Source organism: Euwallacea fornicatus, chromosome 34 (assembly GCF_040115645.1).
Source record: "Euwallacea fornicatus isolate EFF26 chromosome 34, ASM4011564v1, whole genome shotgun sequence".
Lineage (NCBI taxonomy): Eukaryota > Metazoa > Arthropoda > Insecta > Coleoptera > Curculionidae > Euwallacea > Euwallacea fornicatus.
In genome coordinates, this window is record NC_089574.1 from 1682774 (window position 1) to 1703198 (window position 20425).

The 20425-nt window shown below is 38.6% G+C and overlaps 2 protein-coding genes and 1 long non-coding RNA gene across 10 annotated transcripts in view; 1 reads left to right on the forward strand and 2 right to left on the reverse strand.

Annotated features, from left to right (window-relative positions):
• Positions 1–1881: 1881 nt before the first annotated feature.
• Positions 1882–7473, reverse strand: Argl (Argininosuccinate lyase). 3 transcript variants are annotated; one of them, XM_066299702.1, is made up of 9 exons: positions 7318–7473; positions 6968–7258; positions 6676–6908; positions 6425–6618; positions 6147–6346; positions 4597–4710; positions 3589–3806; positions 2724–2890; positions 1882–2264 (listed from the first exon to the last, which is right to left on the reverse strand). In XM_066299702.1, the coding sequence occupies exons 1-9, from the start codon at positions 7318–7320 to the stop codon at positions 2230–2232; spliced, it is 1455 nt and encodes a 484-aa protein (XP_066155799.1). In that variant the 5' UTR covers positions 7321–7473; the 3' UTR covers positions 1882–2229. The 3 variants fall into 3 exon arrangements, with proteins under 3 accessions (XP_066155799.1, XP_066155800.1, XP_066155801.1); XM_066299703.1 differs by having other exon boundaries at positions 1882–2268; XM_066299704.1 differs by lacking the exon at positions 1882–2264 and adding an exon at positions 2312–2493.
• Positions 7474–8414: 941 nt separating this feature from the next.
• LOC136348657 (serine-rich adhesin for platelets) overlaps positions 8415–20425 on the reverse strand; it is a 100677-nt gene continuing 88666 nt past the window's right edge. For 3 of the 6 annotated variants that reach the window (XM_066299653.1, XM_066299652.1, XM_066299654.1), the window contains 8 exons: positions 16019–16314; positions 15719–15965; positions 15050–15645; positions 14025–14292; positions 13655–13967; positions 13445–13593; positions 13012–13251; positions 8415–9156 (listed from right to left, as the gene is read on the reverse strand). In XM_066299653.1, coding sequence (XP_066155750.1) covers positions 13061–13251; positions 13445–13593; positions 13655–13967; positions 14025–14292; positions 15050–15645; positions 15719–15965; positions 16019–16314 — 2060 coding nt within the window. In that variant the 3' untranslated portion in view covers positions 8415–9156; positions 13012–13060. The remainder of the gene's footprint in view (positions 9157–13011; positions 13252–13444; positions 13594–13654; positions 13968–14024; positions 14293–15049; positions 15646–15718; positions 15966–16018; positions 16315–20425) is intronic. The other 3 variants (XM_066299656.1, XM_066299657.1, XM_066299658.1) reach the window with 3 other exon arrangements.
• LOC136348663 (uncharacterized) lies at positions 9921–11291 on the forward strand. Its single transcript, XR_010733703.1, has 2 exons — positions 9921–10574; positions 10751–11291. It is a non-coding gene; the product is annotated as an uncharacterized lncRNA (long non-coding RNA).

Consider the following 20425-nt stretch of genomic DNA (forward strand, 5'->3'; position numbering starts at 1 on the left):
AATACCCCTTCACCAAAATGTATAGATATAGTAACTTTCTTATAATGTGTATTTTTTTACCCCAAAATTTGCTCTTGGTTCACCAGTTTTTCTCTTATCAATTACTCTGAGATGGGATAACAGAAATTAAATACAAAAACATCGCTAAACGAAATCAAAATTTTAGTTTAAGGAGTAAATCATTTTAAGAAAATCATTTTATTTCTGAACATTTTGGCGAATATAGATTTATCAATTTACTGGCATTGTTGCTATCTGGAACGAGATGACGCATTACCACCACACATACTTAAACAAACAACTTAAATTTCTTAAATTTCGATGGTTAATAAAACAACCAGAAGTTGGAGTGCAAAATACATGTTTCTTATGAATATAACATTGGTATTGCATGAGAATATGATTAACTTAAACCGGATGCATTTATTATATCTCTATATTATTAAATTTTCAGATATGTAACACATAACTCATGTTATTAATGCGCGCAAATATTTACTTGTCGTCCTTTGTCCATTTGTGCTTTGAATGTTTTGTTTTTACCAACATATAGTCTTCCCAATTGATATTATCACAGAAAATGAATCAATCTACCTGTTCTATGACAATCAGTAGAACTTGTAATATACGCCGAGAGAATACAACCCTGGGAAAGCATTTCAGTAGTCCCCTTCGCGTCCCGTCTCCTTTGCCCACAGTCGAATCGTATGTATCTTGTCAAATTCAGTCGACGATAACGCCCGATTCGGGACGATAGTTACCGACCGCCACAGCTTTACGAGGGTTGCGACAAAAGTGCTTAGAAGTCTTATAAGTGCTGAATGTATATTGTCGTATGTGTGAAATTTTTAGATTGTTTCATAATTGTGAAGGCTTTAGGGTAATTACCAAGAGTAATACTCAATTTTTATTAAAGGCTATTAGTATTTATCATGTCATTTTCTATTTCCGCTAACCATTAAGATTTAAGTATTTTGAAATTTACTAACCGCTTCAACGCAAATTATTATTTTATTGGAAGTTTAATAAACTCAAATACTTATATACATTCTTATCTTTTTGATAAGTGACTTGTGGTATTTCTTTCTAGCAATGTAAATAGTGTAGCAAAATCAGAGTCGGCAAAAGGCACATAGTCTCATGTTGGAAAGGACAGTAGAAAAGGAGAATGTTATCGAAGTCGCGGTATTTACGGTAGGGCACCCCTTTGGGCGCATGACGTAAGCACGTGAACATGTTGACCCAGAGCTTACGTCAGCCAGACAAACTTCTGACGTCATACTGATTCATATGTACGATGAATATGTATTTCTCCTACTGTGCGGCAAATGCTCTCAAATTAAAATTGCTAATTTTCGGATTCTAATTGTAATTTGTGCTGATTGTTAAAATGAGCAGTCTTATTCCGCAATTAATAAGTTATTCCTATGTAGTGAAACAAGTTGGGTCTGCGTGTATGGAGATTTCCATGAGTGATATAGGGTTGGTTAAATGGAGAGCGTTTTAAAGAGTTTTACAAGAAATTCGTACGTGATTTATAAAATGCTTGAAGTCTTATCGATTCTGTAAATGGAAAGAAGTGGAACACTCCATTTGTTCTTTTGTCCTGTAGTTTCAAAACCAAAGCCAATGACATTTTCAAGATAAAACTTTACGAAGACTTTTTTTTTATAATAAATACGATGACGCATAATCCTATCGTCATTTGTTTCCGAGTTCTGTATGGCACGAAATTTTGTAAATTTTCATACGCGCCATATTGAAATTTTCCTTTTTTGAAACTTTAAAAATGTTTACAGTAGTGGACTTAGGAAGATTTTGTCTCTTTACCATGCAAAACAAAAGATAATTACCCTTTAAATCCCAAATTATAGCAGTAACCGATTTTCTACATTACGCAGCGTATATTATTTTAAACTTAATGCTAGATATATATCTTATGACGTCAGTATTGTCCGCTGATATGACATTACCTTGATTCTTTTGAGAGGCAAACCTAATCTTGGTTAGGTGAACGGTGAGCTTTCAGATAGGTAACAATTTACGATTCTGCATGTAGATGAATCTTTCCCGTGAACTGGCGCATCAAAAAATGTCGGCATTTAATTAATGATGAGGTGACGTCATGTCTACATGAGCGATGACGTCATGGAATGTGTTCGTGCGTCACAATTGGCGCATTAGAAAGTAAAATTTGACGTGTGCGGGCGCTTTTCCCCTTCGCTCCGTTCAGATCTTATTGAATGTGTTCCGAACTCTGCGTCCTCACTGTAGGAATATAAGAAGAAAAATATAAAAAAAGGTTTTTGAGTGTTCTTTGAGATATTTTGTTAATGGAAGAAAATGCTCATTGCTGACGTTGCAATCGTGCTCATCGTTCGTATAGGTACAGTACTTGGTTTTACCAATAGATTATGATGTCGGTGTAGATCCAGAGAAGCCTGCTCCTGACTTACAATACTCTTTATTAATCTTTTCGTATCAAAACATGCCCTAAAACAAAGTTTGCGGCGAGTTTAAACGAGAGAACCATACCGTTATCGTGACAATGTTCAAACTGCAAGAACATTAAGATTTAACTTAGAACATTCTTACTTGATGATGAATGGCATTGCAAGTTACAGGAATCTAATACGAACAAAATATATCAAAGATATGCATCAGTAGTAAAATAACGTTTTTATTGAAATAATATTTAAAGGCACATTTTCAGCGCGTTTTACCTGCCTCACTCAAGTCATCTCGCTCGGGTATTTGATTTTTGAGCCATTGCTCAAGGGATCGAATTTGGTTTAAAACGCTGTTTTTTGCAGTTCCACCTATCACTTGGTACTGTTCAATGCTATTCTCGTAATTCCATACTTTCCCAATGTCGATCTCAAAGTGGGAGCTAAAAGGAGTTCTATTTTAACACAATGAGTGTGAATACCCCTCTACCTACCGGTAGGATAAAAGATGTTTCAATGAAATAGCTTAATAGCTATCTCTTGAAAAAGACAACAGTTGTAGGTTTAAAGTTGTGTGGACTATTTTAGAGTTCAAGAAAGATTTGTCGGGTTTCTCAAAAAAGCGTGGAACCTACATTTTTTTTTAATGGGTGGGGGAACAATTGTTAAAATACAGAAAAAATTAATTCAATTCGTAATTTCAATAAACACCGTCGCTGAGAATTGTATATAGGATGCAGGCAGTTGATAATTCCGAAGAAGGCCTTATGCGTAAAAAATTTAGCCCCAGGGCCGGACTCAGCAAAGTTTGGCACTCCGGATGAAGTTTTCAGGCAGTGCCTCCTACTTCCAGGAAAAATCGCCGCTCTTCCTCATATACTGCCCCGGGTTCCCCCCATAAGACCGCATATGCTACCATTGCTGAACTTTTTCAAGCCACACTGTATATTTTTCTATAATTTACATCGCTAATGCTAAAAAAGTTTGGACACCCTCTTCTGTACTTTGACACGTGGACGCACCATCACTTTAAGTTCGACGTTGATGATGGTGATATTTCACCGGCATTTGCTTATGTGTCGCAGTACCCTCATCTACAGTTCTATTTGAAGTCAGTTCAAGTTAGAGTGTCCATGCATACCTAATTGTTTTAAGCTCCTCCAAAGTTAAGTCGCAAACGTTAACACTCTGTTGTTCGGCGATCGCCACTACTTGCCCAGCTAAGCGGTGCGCTGACCTGAAGGGTACTCCTTTGCGGACCAAATAGTAGGCCACGTCAGTCGCTAGCATCTCGTAGCTGAGGGCTGATTTACATTTATCTGGGTTGACTTTCAAGGTCTTGACCGTTCCGGTCGTAATCTAGAAGAAACCGCGTCCCGAGAGGAATTGTTACTTTTCCTCGAAAATGGAAGAAATTCGAGACCCAAAATCATTACCTAGCTCAACGGGTCATCATGCTAAAAGATTGTATCCGACTGACCTTAAATAGCAAATTCTGTTAACCTGTCCTGCTACTTAGAAGATCGCGCCTAACCAATTAATCCTAGTCGAAACGACCACTGCCCGGCGGACGTGAGCTACTATTGAATTTATTCAAGACATGCTTCTGATATTTCACCTCTGATAGATGATCACCTTCTACAAGAAGAGCTAAATAATTTTATATGTGATCAGAAGTACTTTGTGTGAATTAGCGTATCTCCCTGAAATCTACATGTGTCCATTGCTGACAGACACACGGCATACTTAGGGGCCGGTTGGACTCTACCCATGGGCGTAGTTAAATTCTTTTATACGTGATCGGAAATACTTTGTATCAATTAGTTTACTCCCTGAAACCTCTATGTATCTAGTGTTGACCATGGCGTATGGTGCTTCTAGGGCCTACCTAGTGATGTAGGTACTGCCAAGGAAAGTTGGTTAGACACAAATTGTTAGGCGGAATAGAATTTATTTATTATTGTGAGAAGAGTAGCTGGACGGTAGGGAGAGCCCCAATAACGATTTTGTGTCTCGAGTACGTGTCACTACGCACATTTCAAAATTCATGAAAATCAAATTGTTTCAGAAATTTTTCGCTTTTTTTCACATAGCTATTGAGAAGTTTACATTACCTAATAACTATTTTTATAAAAGCTCTCGCTGTTACCTCTAGAATCGATAATAATTTATCAAAAGTGGTGAACATTGCCTCTTTATCGCTTTGGAGATCTTTATTGTAAGTAGATGGCAGACTCTTCAAAACCATCATGAAGCTGCAGCACTGAAATTTTTTTTTAATAGGTGCTGTCCCTGTATCAGACAAGCTACAGGGACCTGATGTCAAACAGAATACAAAGTATATAAGGAAAGTTTAAGGAAGAGGTGGATCTACAGCTCACTCAGACATAAAGTTCATATCTACATAGGTCCGCAAATTCTTTGTTGTTGAGAGATACGCGGAGAGAAACAGCTGTTTCAGTTCCTGAGATAAATTCATGGAAAAGAACATAAGTATTATTCAATTTCAATCTTATATAGCTGTTTTGGATTTACATAGATTTTGACATTTTTTTGGCAAATTGCACGTGGGTTCATTTTAATCGTTGCTCGATGTTAATTTCGTCAAAAGTTGTGATTAATTTGCCATTATACAGGGTTAAGCCAAAAAGTGGTTTTTGACCTAGATTTCTAAATACCGTGTGGGAGAAGCTGGACACTTGTATGCTTCGTATGCAATTGTAAAGCTTTATGTTTCCTAAACATTTTTATTTTGATTCATAACAATACATCCAGTGTTAACGGAATCACATTTTTTTTTAACAAAAAGGAGCGTTTTACCAAAGAAAAAAAATCAAAACATTCCGAACCAATAAACAATAATAAATAATATAAATTAACAACCGAACTAAAAATAAACACTACTGCGTGTATTTCCTCCTCGTGCTCTAACGACAGCTACCACGCGGCGAGATAAGCTTAGAACACAACTAGCAATTAGTTCTTGCGGAATATTTTTCCGCTTTTCAAGAAGACCTTTTCAAAGGTCTCCCAAGGTTTCCAGATGTCAGTTGTGAATACGTCTCCCTAGTGTTCCCATACAAGTTTAATGGGGTTCAGGTCAGGTCTACGAAGAGGCCAATTTAACTTTCGTACCTCCATGTCATCTAAGGAGTTACCGACGAGTGATGTTTCTTGATTGAAATGTTACTTTTACTATTGTTTATTTGTTTGACATATTTTGATTTTTTTTGATAATCTTTTTGTTAAAAAAATTGCAATTCTTTGTAGAATAGGTGTATTGTTATGAATCTGAATAAAGGAATGTTAAGGAGGCAAAAGTTTTACGACTGCATGCGAATATATCTGATAGTGCCTTCAGATTGCTCCACAGGGCGTTCAAAAATCTAGATCAAAAAGCACCTGTCGGTTTCACCCTGTACAATCACAAATTAATTACGAATTTTAATAGAATTAATATACAGTGTAATGATTAAAACCAAAACGCCTACAATAAAAAAAAAAACAGATCGAAGTCGATATAAAACTAAAAAAGCTTTTGAAAATTTAAATTTAATATTATTTATTATGTTTTTTATGTTCAAGAGTGTATTTATCTCAGATCTACGGGGAAACATTTTTTTCTGTTTTTTTGCCTTAAGATGAGCTGAAGAACAATCCTCTAAAACTTGTCAACATATTTCAGTAACGCCTACTTACTTGACCAAACAGACTTCCTCCAATGCCCCTAATCAACTCCAAGCTATCGGCGTTTCTTTTCTGCGGCATCAAACTACTCCCAGTCGAGTAGCACTCGTCTATAATGACGAATTCGAATTCTTTGGAACTAAATATTATCAAATCTTCTGCTAATCTGCTCAAGTGAATTCCGACCATTGAGGCCCAGAACAAAAAATCAGCTGGAATTTAAAGCACAAATCAGATTTTGCACCAAAGCTATATCTAAAGCTTTTCGATTTTAGGCGGCCTGTGCGTACCTATAAAATCTCGGTCGCTTACGGCTTGCATGCTATTCTCAGTTACTTTGGAGAATCCTAAGTTGCTTGCAAGTTGGTTTCTGTTAATCTGAAATGGGTTTCCAGCCAAAGCACCGCTGCCCAGAGGCATGACATCCAGAAGCTTAAAGTTATTTTCCAGCTTATCACAGTCATTTTTCAGGCTCCAGGCATGACTAAAATGTGAAAATACTTTTCGCTCTCATAGGTTCGTGGTATAGATTGCTCCTTGCCTTAACAAATAATGACTCCAGCGCACTGGTTGGGCTCTTTGAAGATGAGTGTAGCCCGGCATGAGGACGTCGATCTCTTTATTCGATCTAACAGTCAGGGCTTTGATCAGTCGTAGAACTCCGTTCTTTAGAGATATGAGATTCGACTTCAACCAGAGCTTCATGTCAGTCACCACCTGGTCATTCCTGCTTCTTCCTACATGCAGTTTCGTTGCTGGCTCACCAATGAGTTCCTTGTTTGTGCATATTTAAAACAACGAAGTTCATCCTGAGAACGGATACTTTTGCTCACCTTTAATCTTCGTTCATTGGCGGTGTGAATATCTTCATCACCGTTCTTGATATCAAAACTACCTTTCTGCCACTCGATTTTCACCCGGTCTAACCCCACACAAATTTCTTCCTTCTCATTTTCTGTTAGCAAATTTATTTCTTTGAGGCATTGGGCATATGCCTGGCTTCCTTGAATGTCTTCGGCGAACATTCTTTTATCTGTGTGTAGGGAGCAGTTCAGTTTTTCCAGTTTATGGTCTGTGGCACTGCTAAATCGCCCCCCCCACAATTTGTGTCCTTCCAGGTTTTCCTAAGGCGGAAATGGCATTTTTGCCGGATAAGGAAAATTAAGAAAAAATATAAACTTACCATTTCCTTTCGGTTTTGAAGCGAGGCACGGCCGTATCTACGCAGAACGGAAAAATTATGAAGATAATTAAGCAACTTTGATGTTTATGTGATATCTTAAGACAACAACCTGGTATCGGTAAAGGTCAAAACATAATACATTCACAATCTGACTGTTAATAGAGTTTAAGCCTGAGAATAAACGAATGAATATTTATATTGTTTATTTACATAGTAATGTTACAACAAATTTTTGTTTGCCATTTAAATAAACAGAGTGATTGAATGAAATTATTGTTATATTCAAATGTACGCTACTACATCTACGTAGCAGTCGACAGTGCGCCACCAATGCAAAATTCCTGAAATGAGAATATCTCGAAATGAGTGAAAGTTGCTCTGATGCAATTTGGCACGTGAACATAGAATAGGTAGAGAGAACCAAAATCACCGTACTCACTGATCGTGAGTCACCCCTTAACCGTAACACATGCTCTCCTATTCCTGAAAATGTGTCCAAATTTGCTAGATTTTACTGACCTCATCGTCCTGCGGTACGCCCCTGGTTTTAATCACTTCGAGTGTAGAGCTCCAGGAATTGTTCCATAAAATTCTGTCAATAAAAGGTAGAAAACCCAGCGGCGCGTTTAGTCTCCAACGTTAACTATTTAAGTTAGACAAACGCTGTTGATCTTATGGATTTCACTTCCATTCATAACGTGTAGTCATGGTAGTTCGGTTCCAACGTTGGTTCTATTGAGGCCCGATTTTTTTTCGTGATTCCCATTCTTCCTTGGCATGCCTTTGACGTCGTTCAAAGGCCACAAGGGATCATCACTACTTTTACGGTAAGAAATTTAGCGCCTTTTGGAAAAAAGAAACGTTGTGTGTCCCTGATGAGGAAAAATGGAGGAAGATTCAGTTGTTCCGATTAGTAACCCACCGTGGAGGATTGGAGTCTCTCTCTCTCTCTCTCTCTCTCTCTCTCTCTCTCTCTCTGCCCTCCTTATCCAGTTTTCGCTTATGGCGCCTATTCTCCGCGCCTTCCTGGCTCAAACTTTACGCTCGGGCATGATGCGTGAGGAAATGGGTGCATTTACAATAACGAACAGACCCCATAGGTTTAAACATTTTGATTTATTAATAGATAAACATCACATGACCAATAAGCAGTACATAATCACAATTAAGTTGAGAACGGTTAAAAATAAATTAAGTACATAAAAATATTAAAGCATTAAGAAAGCATTTTTCATGGTTTTATACAATATTAGTCCTAGATTATTTTATGAATCATGTTGCGCAAATCGAAACTCGCGTCAATCTGGTCATAATTATTACATAATAATAGTTATCTAGACTCTAAAATGGGCATTATTCTTGGAAAAAACAGAAATTAAACCGGACGAAAGATGAATGAAAAATCATAGAGATCCGTTGCTGAATTATCTGTTTTAATATGTTAGAAAGTTGATTATTCCTCAGGCCATAATTAAATTCACACGGTTATTCTTACTCGTAATAAATACTACTTAAAAGTTTTAGGAACTTACATGCTAATAAGGCAGAAAAGTAGACATCCGCAAAATCATACCAATACAGAACATCCCTCGCTAAGTAAAGCACACACCCTAAAATAAGTTGAGCGTTTGAATTTTTGATTCTCATTTGTAAACATGATCAAGACTCTTTTTTTCCTTATGGCGATTTTTCCATTCAATTTGACGAATCTAGTAGAAAACTGGAAACGATATACGACTCAACCCAACCACGACAACGCAAATAACATCTCCAACTGCCATCTGGGCTGCCTCCTAGTGTCTTGCAGCGTTTTCGGAACGGTGGCACCTCTTTATATTTCTGAAAAAATTCAAAGTTATAATTAGTGGGAATTATTTTGAGATTAATTTTGGCGAAATTGAGTGTGCTCAAGTGACCACTGAGAACGTACGTAAATAGCAAAGGAAGTCGCTTAACAGTGTTAAAACGCTTATCTCCGATTTGCTAACAATGATTCGGTACGATGCATAAAAATGTAAAAAAAAGAACATTAAATTTTGATGGTGCGAACTGGGCAAAATCAGCGTATTTTTTTAGAGCCGAGCATCGACCGAACGAGCGAAAATACCAGCGAGCGAGCGAGCGCTCGCTGGCGTACGTTCAATGGCTCAGTGCTTCAGCACTCGCACGTAGCGCTACATCAAACGATTCCTACGTTTTCGTTGCCGCGATTGGGATGACGATAAATTGGAAACGCCGTTTAAATTTCCTCGAATTAATCCATGGCGTCTCCTCCCTCACAATTTTTGAGTTCGTTAAATTTAAAAGTAAGGCACCAGAACCAAAGTGCCATTCAGCACGGGCAGTGCTCCGTGGTGCTGCGGAATTGCAGGCGTCCACCCGGACTTTCGTGCTGATGATGTTACTGAAATCGAGCGTTGCGCTCAACAACATAAACAAAGAATGCAACAACATGCCAACGTCCGGGTCGTGCAACTGTTCCATCAGGACAACAAGAAAAAAAGACTGAAGAGGACCAAGTCCTGGAAACTAGTTTAAGTCGTGTGTGAAATTAAAGACAGTGCAGCGCGATGGCTGACCATCGCCTAAGAGAAAACGACTCGAGGACACCAATGGGTGACAATGAGATTTTAAGGGTTTCAGTCCTAAAAATGATTAGAATAAAATTGATTGTTGGTCTAAATTGATATTAATATTTAGAAAAAAAGATTATCTCGAAATCTGTAAGGTGTCGCTCTACAGAAATTTCCTTGATTCGCCTGTCTGTAGTTCTCGCAACGAACAGTTTCCACGGTCTCACTGAAGATTCAGAAACAATGTTATAATTCAACGTGTTAGTTTACTTTTCACTATCAATTATCCGAATTTATTCTCCATTCTATTGTAACGGATCGGGATCCTGGCAGGTTTGCACATTACTTGAGCGAGCATGAGCAAAGGGGCATGAGCACCAGTGAAGACTGGCGAATGAATAATTGCGCTTTATCGCCTGTCTGGCCGATACGCAGCTTTACAGACGCATGAAAACGTACGGACAGCATCGTTACTTCGTATTTTCGAATTTTTACATTAAAGCAGTCGCTTTATTCACTATTTACATAGTTCCGGGTGATTCACTCTCTATATACATACAACATGGGGATCCATTAGTATTCTTTAAGCAGGATTTTAGTAGGACATTAGTATCTATTCTACATTGCTATTACAGTACCTATTTACACATTAAATAATGAACGAATGATCAGCATCTACCTAACGTACGTATTATTCTACGTTCCATGCACACGACCAATACTTTGTGTCATATAGGGTGCGGTGCAGGAACCACGCGTTTTTAGAGCGAGCAGTAGTACTCGACCGTTTGTAACGGAAGAGTCGTACTTCGACAAGCATTTCACTCTTCGGCACATAGCATTTTATTATTATTTTTCAGTTGCCACCATGGAGCCCTCGTGGACTTTGGGACATCGAACATTCGTTTATGATCGTTTTGTTAGGAGTGACGAGTCTGTGACTGCAGCTCAGGATAAGTGTGTTTAGTAAGGTACGTCGCAGCTTCCGCATTAATCGAAATGATCCTGTTCCCACGCGTGACACAATCCAATGGGAGTGATGAAAAAATGATTTGAAAAAATTTGAAACGAAAAAAGTTGGTGACATTTTATGGTCTCTTCGATCGCCTGACCTCCGCTTATGTGATAGCTTTTTGTGGGGTTATCTGAAGGCGTGTATCTACAATGCTAAGCCTCGTAGATTAGAAGAATTAAGGGAGCCCATCCGACATCAAATCGCTGAAATCAACGGAGACCTGCTGGAAAGGATGGAAGCCAATTTGGTTCAACATCTTCAACATTACATCATCGAGAATGGATGGCGCACGCCGGATGTGATTATCTGTTCGTGATTATCAAATGTTACGTTTTCGACTATGCTGTTATGATAAACAAATAAATAAATTACGTATTAAAAACCAACGATTCTATGATTATTTCAAAAACACTCTTTTGGTAAGCAGCACCGTGTGGAATTTCGGCCATCCCTTGACATGATTGATGCAATTTCTGTTCCAAGTCAATCAAAATTTATATGGAACTCGTCTAGTTAAATCAGGAACAAAAAGCTATTTTTTCTTACTAAACAACTCAAATACCTCTTTTGCCGTGAAGAAATTGGTATTAGCAACGACAGCAAGTATGTAAAATATGCGAAGATTCTTTTAGTGTTTATTGGTTGATTTGACTGTAGTAATGAGACGTTAGAACTACATATGATATTGAGGGTTAAATTCGTTAATGAAAGTACATATATAACCGGGACCGCAATGCTCATGCTCAAAACACATAGAGTATGAGACTTAGAAATGCATAGCAGGAGTTGTACATAAGAACGAAGAGCATGGAAACCAACTAAAATGCTTGAGTATTTGACCTAGGTCAAATATCAGATATAATGGTGAAGTTATAAGAGTACTATTATAAACAGGCCTGTAACAACAGAAACCGATAGGGACGTTAAAATGTTCGCTAAAAAGCAATAGAATTGTTAAGTACATGCTTGGCTGAATTCAGGTTAAAAAAGAGGTTTGAAATTATTCATGAAAACGAAATTAATGATGGTTACAGGAAAACGAAACGTCGGATTTTGACTCTGATAATACTACTTTGTAGAGGGCAAAAAGTGGTAAAGATAAAGTGCCAATAATTTTGAAATGTATTTTCGAGTAAAATTTGCAAAAAATGAAAACATTTTACCAAAATTTCGTTTTACCAAAGTCGTTTTTCGCATATCTCCGGATATAGCCAGGATTTTCCCAATTTTAAACCAGCATTTTGTTAGGGTTTAAAATACACTACTTTTTCACCATTCAACCTACTTAGTATCTCTTACCGTTTCCACAATCCCCATGCTTTTTCAGGTTCATAACTTCGTATTTCCTAATAATAGATAATGCGTAATCATGACCCTAACCGAGAGCAAATAATGTTACTTTTCATTCAAATTTTCTTAAATTGGCGATTCGAAAAAGCTTTTTGAGTTCGGTTTGATTGATATTAGATAGATATTCTGTGAAGGGCCCGTTCTTTGGCCCGCACTCTCACCAGATCTACCTCTATGTCCTTTTTGTTTTCTGGAACGTTTGCAGGGCGTTTAAGAATTTTCATTACCTATTTCGGGATGTGATTCCTCACGTTATCTTACTCAGAAGCATTAATAAATGCGCGCACACGAGTGCGCATATACTTCCTTTATGAAATACTGAGTGTTAAATTTTTTTCGCTTTGCCCCTAGATTGATTTTTGAGATATCGAATATACGAGTAACTATTTCTTGTTGAAATTTATGTTAAATATAAAAATAACCGCGGACAATTGTAACAAGTGACGATAAAAAAACGGTGAAGATGCTCGGAAACGAAGACAAATACGGGAAAAATTCAAGGAGCAAATAAGCTTCTAAATCCAAGAGACAATTCAAATTTTTCGTTTCCTTTGCCTATTTCCAAATCATCTGATTGCCAGTGTAGGGTATATAGTATTGAATTAAACACTTTTCAGCAACCATTCTTTTGCTCTCAGTTCGATCCCTGCTCGAAAACGTTTTCTATCCGAATAGACAAAATGGTGATTCCCCGACTTTTGATTATTGCAAATAGTAATCTACAACCCAATATCGATACTGATCATCCTTCACTACCTAAAGCAGAAAGCGCAACGCTCGACGAAGAGCGCGTGCGCAAGCACTGTCACGAGCACAAGCAGGGGCACTCGTCCTGCTGCGCGTGCCTGTGGCGCCGCCTAGCGCTACAAGCAGGTACGTACGCTGTCGAAATGCGATGTTGTGTCACTCCAGACTCCCTCGAGGAAGTTGTTGGACGTTGCGATTGAGCTTTGCTGCTTAAGGAACCGGGTCTCGTTGAGGAGCTGCTAATGGTCCCTAAAATGCGTCTGAATTAGAGACTGAGAGTAATAAGCCGTCAGTGCAGAAAGTGAAAGTTTACCGAAAAACTCGAAATTTGACGATAAAATACACAAAATACTTAGTTTTGCGTATAAGATAAAAGCCTAAGTCTATCCGGTAAACTGCTACTTTCAGGCGTGTTGGGAAGAGAAAATATAGAGGTAGGTACCTTTACTACTACTTTCTCTTCTAGTACCACTCTTCGGTTGCCTCTCTTCGCTTCTAATTTTCGATCGATCTCTAGAACATTTCTCAGCGATATTAGTGATTGTAGAAACAGCAGTCTTGTGTCGAATTTCCGGGAGACTCCCCAATATTCTAGAAACAATCCTCTATTAACTAAAAACATCCTCGTTTCACTCAACTTCAATAATTGTACCTCGCCTCACTCTTATTGCTTTCAGTTGCCTTCTCCTCCCTAGACTTTCTCACAGGCTTCTTAAGCTCAATCCCACTGCTAATAGTCAACTGAGTTGCTTTAGTTTTCTTTACCAATCTGGGCTTCCTCACTGGAAGTTCCACGTTAGTTGGAAGATCTTCCGAGGAGCTTCCATGGGATTGTAACAGGGCTTCCCGACTCGAAGCCCTTTGCAATCTTCTAGCCTTCGTCGATGATTTTGAGGAGTTCACGTCACCAGTACCTTTTTTTCTATTTGTGGTCTCGGATACTGTTTTAGTTGCTACAGCTGGAGCTGCGAACAAATTACCTAGTGAATGAATTAAGAGGTCGTGGGGAAATTAACTAGTACCTGCAGCAATTTTCCGTTCAGTCGAAGACACTTTCTTTCGATCCTTGGATAAACTTTCGACAGACGACGTAGACGAAGTTCGCTTCACCTTCATTTTGGCCGCACTGGCCAGAGTTGGTCTCATACGTTGCTGATTTCTAATCTCCAGGTCTTGGTTGTAACATTTCCAGGATCTGGTTTCCGATATGGTGTCTAAGGGTTTACGGAGTTCTTCTTCGTCAGAACTCAGTCTGTTTTGACAGTCTTCAGAGGTATACCCGTTCACAGCCTGCAAATGATATGAGATTATGACTTGCTGTAAATGAGTTGCTGCTGCTCAGCAAAATCTCAAAGGAGAAGGCAGGTGGCAGGAAAAATAGTACGTTTAGAGACAAGAGTGGGGATATGTTCGACATGGTTTTAACGAAAAGTTATCAACGAATGGTGAGTGCCCTTTTGAGGTTGAAGACGGAGACCTGAACACAACTAAAATATTATAAGATTTTAAATGTTAGGAAATAGCAAAGGTTTCCTGTCAAAATGGTGAAGTTGTTTTATATTTCGATTTCGCCTAATAATACTCTAAACCGACTTGTAGTGAAACTTGAGATTTTCTCTAGATAAATCTTCTTTTTAATAGTTGATTTTTTTCAATGAAGCTGTGAATAGATGTATGTATATAGTGAGTTTTTACTTGGCTTTCTCCCATCATTTACAACAATTTATTCTTCAAGTAAGATGAATTTCATCTCGAAATCTATGATTATGCATAAACATCGACGTATAAGAATCACGGACATTCATAAGTTTGTAATTGAATTGTTTCGTTTTGGTGTCGAATATCTCTTGAGCGAACGATTCTTGGGACTGACCTTCCTCATTTTTGCAATCGTCCCGTGATCTATTAAGCAGCCCAACCCTGTCTAAGGAATATTCCTTTCTATCGATGGTTACTCGATATTTTCAGTCAGAATTCTTGCGAGTTGTCGCGTTTGGAAGGATGCAAGTTTTATGGAAGAAACTATAAGACGATCATACATACGCACCTGTAAAATCTGATCCGCTGCCTTGGTGAGTTCATCCAGAATAGCAGAATCGAAGTCTTTGCTCTGAGTCTGCTGCGATTTCAGCATGGTTTTGCCAGGATTCACGTTCTCATAAATATGCTCAGCGTCCATTTCCTTCTCAGGCGTCGGTTTCCTGGGCTTACCGACCCTACCGATAGGGGAAGCTGCCCGTTTGTGGTTTTGCAAAAGGTCGGGCTTCTGTGAGTAGTTCTGCTCTTTCGTCGTCTTCAAGCCTTTTGCACCAAGCCCGAAGTATGTCATTTCCGACTGTTTCGGCTGCCTCAGAACGGCTTTGTCACTCACACATTTGGCTTGCAAATTTGGATCTGGCAAGTTTCTAAATTCCCTAGATGGCGATTTGCTACGACTATTTGAAGTTGAGTTTTCGGTTTTCTTATTGACTAACTTCGACGGTACGGTCTCAAGCAGCTCTTGAGGGTCAGTCGACTTTAATGGAATGGTTTTCCTTAATACTACTGGAGAGTACTTGCTGCTATTGGCGTGTATACTATATTTGTTGTAGGTAGCTTTGGGTTTATGCGGCTCGACGGCTGAATTTGGCAAGTTTGGGTCATCTGAAATTTTCACATAGAGTTTGTTAAGCAACATTTTTTGCAGGGGAAATTTCGCAGCGAAATTATAGTGTACCTTTACTCTTATTAGTGCAATTGAGATCAAATTTAAGTGTGGGTTTCTTAAAACTATTCCTCTCCATTTCGGAAATGTTTTTGAATGCCCTCATCCGACTCCAACTTCCCGAAACAACAGTGCTGGCATCGCTATCTATACTGCTGAGATCTTTCTCAGATACCCGACTCAGCAGCTGCTGAACCTCCTTATCAGCATCGCTGTCTCCCTCATCGCTCCGAACATCCTCATAGAGCTTCCTTAATGCCTTTGGGACAAAACTGATTATTGAACCAACATTGAATATCAAGAAATTACTACCTCGAGCTGCTGAGGAATTTTACCGACAGCCTCTTTTTGCCCTTTGAGCGTGTTGAGCACCAGTGGTGTAGACTTAAAGCTATGCAGTGAGTTTTGAGATCGTTTATATTTGGTGTAAATGAATCGTTTATCAGTCGTTGGTGGCGAGGGGGAAAGATCTATGGTGATTTTCGTGGTGGTGGTGGTGTTGTTTTGCTCCCGAGTGGTGGTCATTTTCGAGCATACCGTGTGTTTGGAGGCGGAATCTTGCCTGCCAATCCGCACCACTAATCCTCTGTTTAAGATTTGCCTGGAGTCTGGAATAATTCGGGATTTGCCAATAATTATTTACACTCAAGTTGGTGAACAAATGTATATTTACAAGAAAAATGCGGATTGATTGGTCGGCATCCTACAGTTTCCATACGCACATTCCACTATGGTGTTAATTGGTCTACGCTACTGAAGAAGTGGGAAATATCTCATGCACAAAAATAGCGAAAGGTACACTACAATTTGTATAATATAGTACAACAAAATCATATGCACACAACTTACTACTACTTCTTATTAATTACTTCTTTGGCTGCTTACGACCCGTCATTTCAGGGCTTTTTTTTTAATACAGAGCGGCTCAAGAAAATCCCAAATATGCCGTTATGTTCATGTGTTTGTTTTTGAGATACGCAATAGGGTGTGGTCGATCAAGGTGTTTTTCAATAGATTTCCCAGGATTCTTACTTTTTGATGACGTTTCAAATCGGCATTTTGATTTTGTTTACGTAAGCCAATATCAGGTGTTTAAAATCTACAGGATGATCTTTTTTGCGATTAGGATTATACTTGTTTTCGATTAAGCTAAAATTACGGGGGATTCCTTATTCATTTAGCTTACTACCGCGCCTGAATGCAAATTTATCCTGTTATAGAGAGTTGTTACAATGCTTAGTGAGTTTACTCTAAAAATCAGTGGCGTAACAATTGAAATGTAGTAATACTTTTAAAAGTACAGAAAACCCTCTCTTAGATTCAGTAGGGGAACTGAGGGTAAATGGGTACCCGAGCACAATTCCAAACTCTCTGGTTGTAGCTCCGCCCTCGAAAGTAACTCACAGAAATGATTGATTCATACACTTCTCATAATAATAAGTTGGTTCTCGTTTCGTGTTAAATTAAGGCATAATTATGGTTTAACGTAAAATGGCAAAACAATTACTAATGTGACGTATTCGTTGTATGGAAACGACTTTTGAGCGAGCAGATAAACCCTCCCCCATCAAAAAACTCCTTTGAATCCCCCATGGATCCTCAATGTTATGTTACCGTTATTCAATGGGGTTTAGGTGGTGATTCTAACTACAAAGCGAGCTATTGCAGCTGCCTAATTCTCTATTTTCCTATTGATGAACATTGCGAGAAAAAAGATAATTCTTTCAAGAGAAAATTATCGAGTTTTCTCGATGCACCTCAGGGTGATTCGCCACGGAAAATGCGTTTCCTTCATTTAAGTTCTTTCGATTTTTCCTCAATGAACGCTATAGAGAATTGAAATTGAGTCGGCCCTGGGTATTCCCAGCGGGTACTTATTTCGTTTACACCTATACAGTAACGGAAAAAATGGGCTAAAATTGGTATTTGATTTTATAGTTTTACGTAAACGTTAATTTCATTCAATAATCATATAATACCATAATAATTATAATAGTATTAGCGTTATTAAAGATAATGATGTTGAATTAGTATTAACCTTGGTAAGTACATCATTAATAAGTCTGAGCATTAAAATAGGTATTCCGAGTGTGGGCATAAAAGCATGAAAACACGAGGGCATGCATCCTAGGTATTGAAATAACTGCAGTTTATTCAAACTTTGGACCTCGTAAAGCTTCTCCTAATGCAAGATGCATGAAAAAAAGAACGTTAATATATTAATACAAATTGCATTGATTATCCTAAATAAAGAAGAAAAATATACAAAAACATGTAAAAGCTTGTTTAAAAGGTTCATAAGAATGAAGCAAACCTCCAAAATATCCGAACCAAATACGCTAATAGTCAGCACATTAGACAAGAATAGAAGAATTTGATAGGAACAAGTTCAGAGGATTTCAAAGACTTATCTGCTCTTCCACTTGGTGAGCCCTAGACTGCCGATCCCAGTTAACCAGCTTCCAGAGGAGGAAGGAGAAGGTAATAAACGGGAGAATGGATAAAATCGGGCAATGCCTGAACGCGAGCCTGCCGATGGAATGATCTATCACATCATGAGAAATCAGCTCTTGGGGTCAACACGACGGGACAGGCCACTGAAGGTTAAGATAACAGGACCGAACGCCCAAGGATGATCGTACGCCCCTAACAATATATCTCTGAGGGACAGTTCAGGAGTTGGCGGAAGATTTTAGTGGGTATGCACTTCGGTGATTCCCACACTACCTGGCCGCCCAAACCCCATATGTCTTTTGGAGATTTTACTCATGACTAAAAAAGCTATAGGCACCAGAAGGAAGATTGGAGCTACAGTCAAATACCCCGCATTAAGATTAAGAATGAGTGTCTTGCTGGTTTCGTCTTTTCGAAGGAAACGACCTCCGGTTTACACCGAAAGAGGTTTAATCCTTTATTATCGAATTTCCCAGTTTTAGATAATACCTGCGCCCCAACTTTACAAAATCCTCTATGTCTTCATTTTATTGTCTCTTATGTCTTTTTATTTGATAATTTAGCTGAGTGCAAAATTGTAACTTTCACATCCGCGAGAAAATTGCTTGTTTACTTTTAGATTTTCCACCATGTGTAAATAGCTATTTGGGGGGTCATAGATTGAGGTTTTACAGGCACGGCCACAGCGGGACTGAATAGTCGCACGTGACATTCATGATTTTTCTTCAGATGGATAGAGATGTAAAAGAAAATATCATTTTTGCTCTGAAGGCACTTTCTAAAATAAAGTAATCTTAAATTGATAACTGTGGTAATGTGTGAAATGGCCAAGTTCACCTAGAAGAGAAGCTCATGCGGCCACCATCTGCTGCACTTGTTAACCTAATAAAAACTATAACAATAATTATAATGAACCCATGCCTGATAATTATTAACGACTTGGGTATCTTTCACGATCTTCTATCTACTTATATCAAGGTAGGTACAGTTTCTCGCTTCGATATATGTAACAGTGAATGTTAACCGCTTCCAGTCCATGGGTACGCCTAACTGTTTCAAATTTAGCCAACTATTTCTTACATTATCATTTATAGAGACCTTGGTTGTATTTCAATAATTAAATTACAAGGCCTACGGTTTGCTGTGGGTACCTATAGAACGTTTCTCAAATGATCATTACGTTTTGATACAGAATGGGGAGCAACGACCGTTTAATTTACCTCAAAATAGAGAATTGACAAACCTTTTTGCCGTGCCCTTCCTGATTTGTTATAAATTAATGTCAGTCCTAAAGAAGAGAACTGTAAATCATTCAGTACAAAAGTATCCGCTAATGACGAACAGCGCAAAAAAAAACTTGTCTTTCTATTGCAAAAGTAATTAAGTAAAACTGGTTTGTTTATCATGGCCGAAATCGATAATCCAACAACTTTTATTAGCACTTTTCTACGTTTCTCCACACCTTAAGGTGGCTCCGGGCAGAGCGCGCCGCGCTGCGCCGCGCAGTCCGAATCCGCTCCGCGCAACGCGGTGCGTTGAATTTGAACGGTTATCTGCGCTGAAGCGTTTCAAATTGCCCGATTCTGCGACACGTACGAACGCGGTCCGGCAAAGGGCAACGTTTGTTTGAGCTCGTTCGTTTTGGACGGTGTCGTGAATAGGCGTGCGGTCTGTAGAATATTGAGTTGATTGACCGTTGATTTTAATTAAAAGAGTGCACGCGCGCACCAACTGGAACAAAGCAGAGAATCGTTTTTTTCTCTAAAACGTTTTGCGTTAATCAGCGCCGAGCAGTCTGCGCCGAGCTGCGTAATTCGGCGCGGCGCATTTAGCAGGCGCATCATCATAAAAATCGTCATTGGATCGCTAGCGATTAACCAGCACTGTCAAAGATTTCATGGAACATTCAGAGAATAATGTTATACCAACCACCGTTACACACACCTACTTTTGTTAAGAACTGAATCACGGACACACTAAGCAATTAAAATGATTAGAAACAATTGTATAAAGTAGTGTTGTATAATACAGGAAGCATGTAAGTTTATGCGTAAAGGAAAAATAGACATCTAGTGTAAGTACCTTGACCGACATGATCGCAAGCTTGTTACGGCGGTACTACACTGTGGATTTATTTAATTGAAAAGAAGGAAAATCAGAGGTAAATATTGTAAAATTCATGTATGTGGGAGTAAAGTCAACGCGATATTGCAGGTTTTCGCAAAAATATTGTTTTTATTTTTTTTGTATGAAACCATAGTTGGG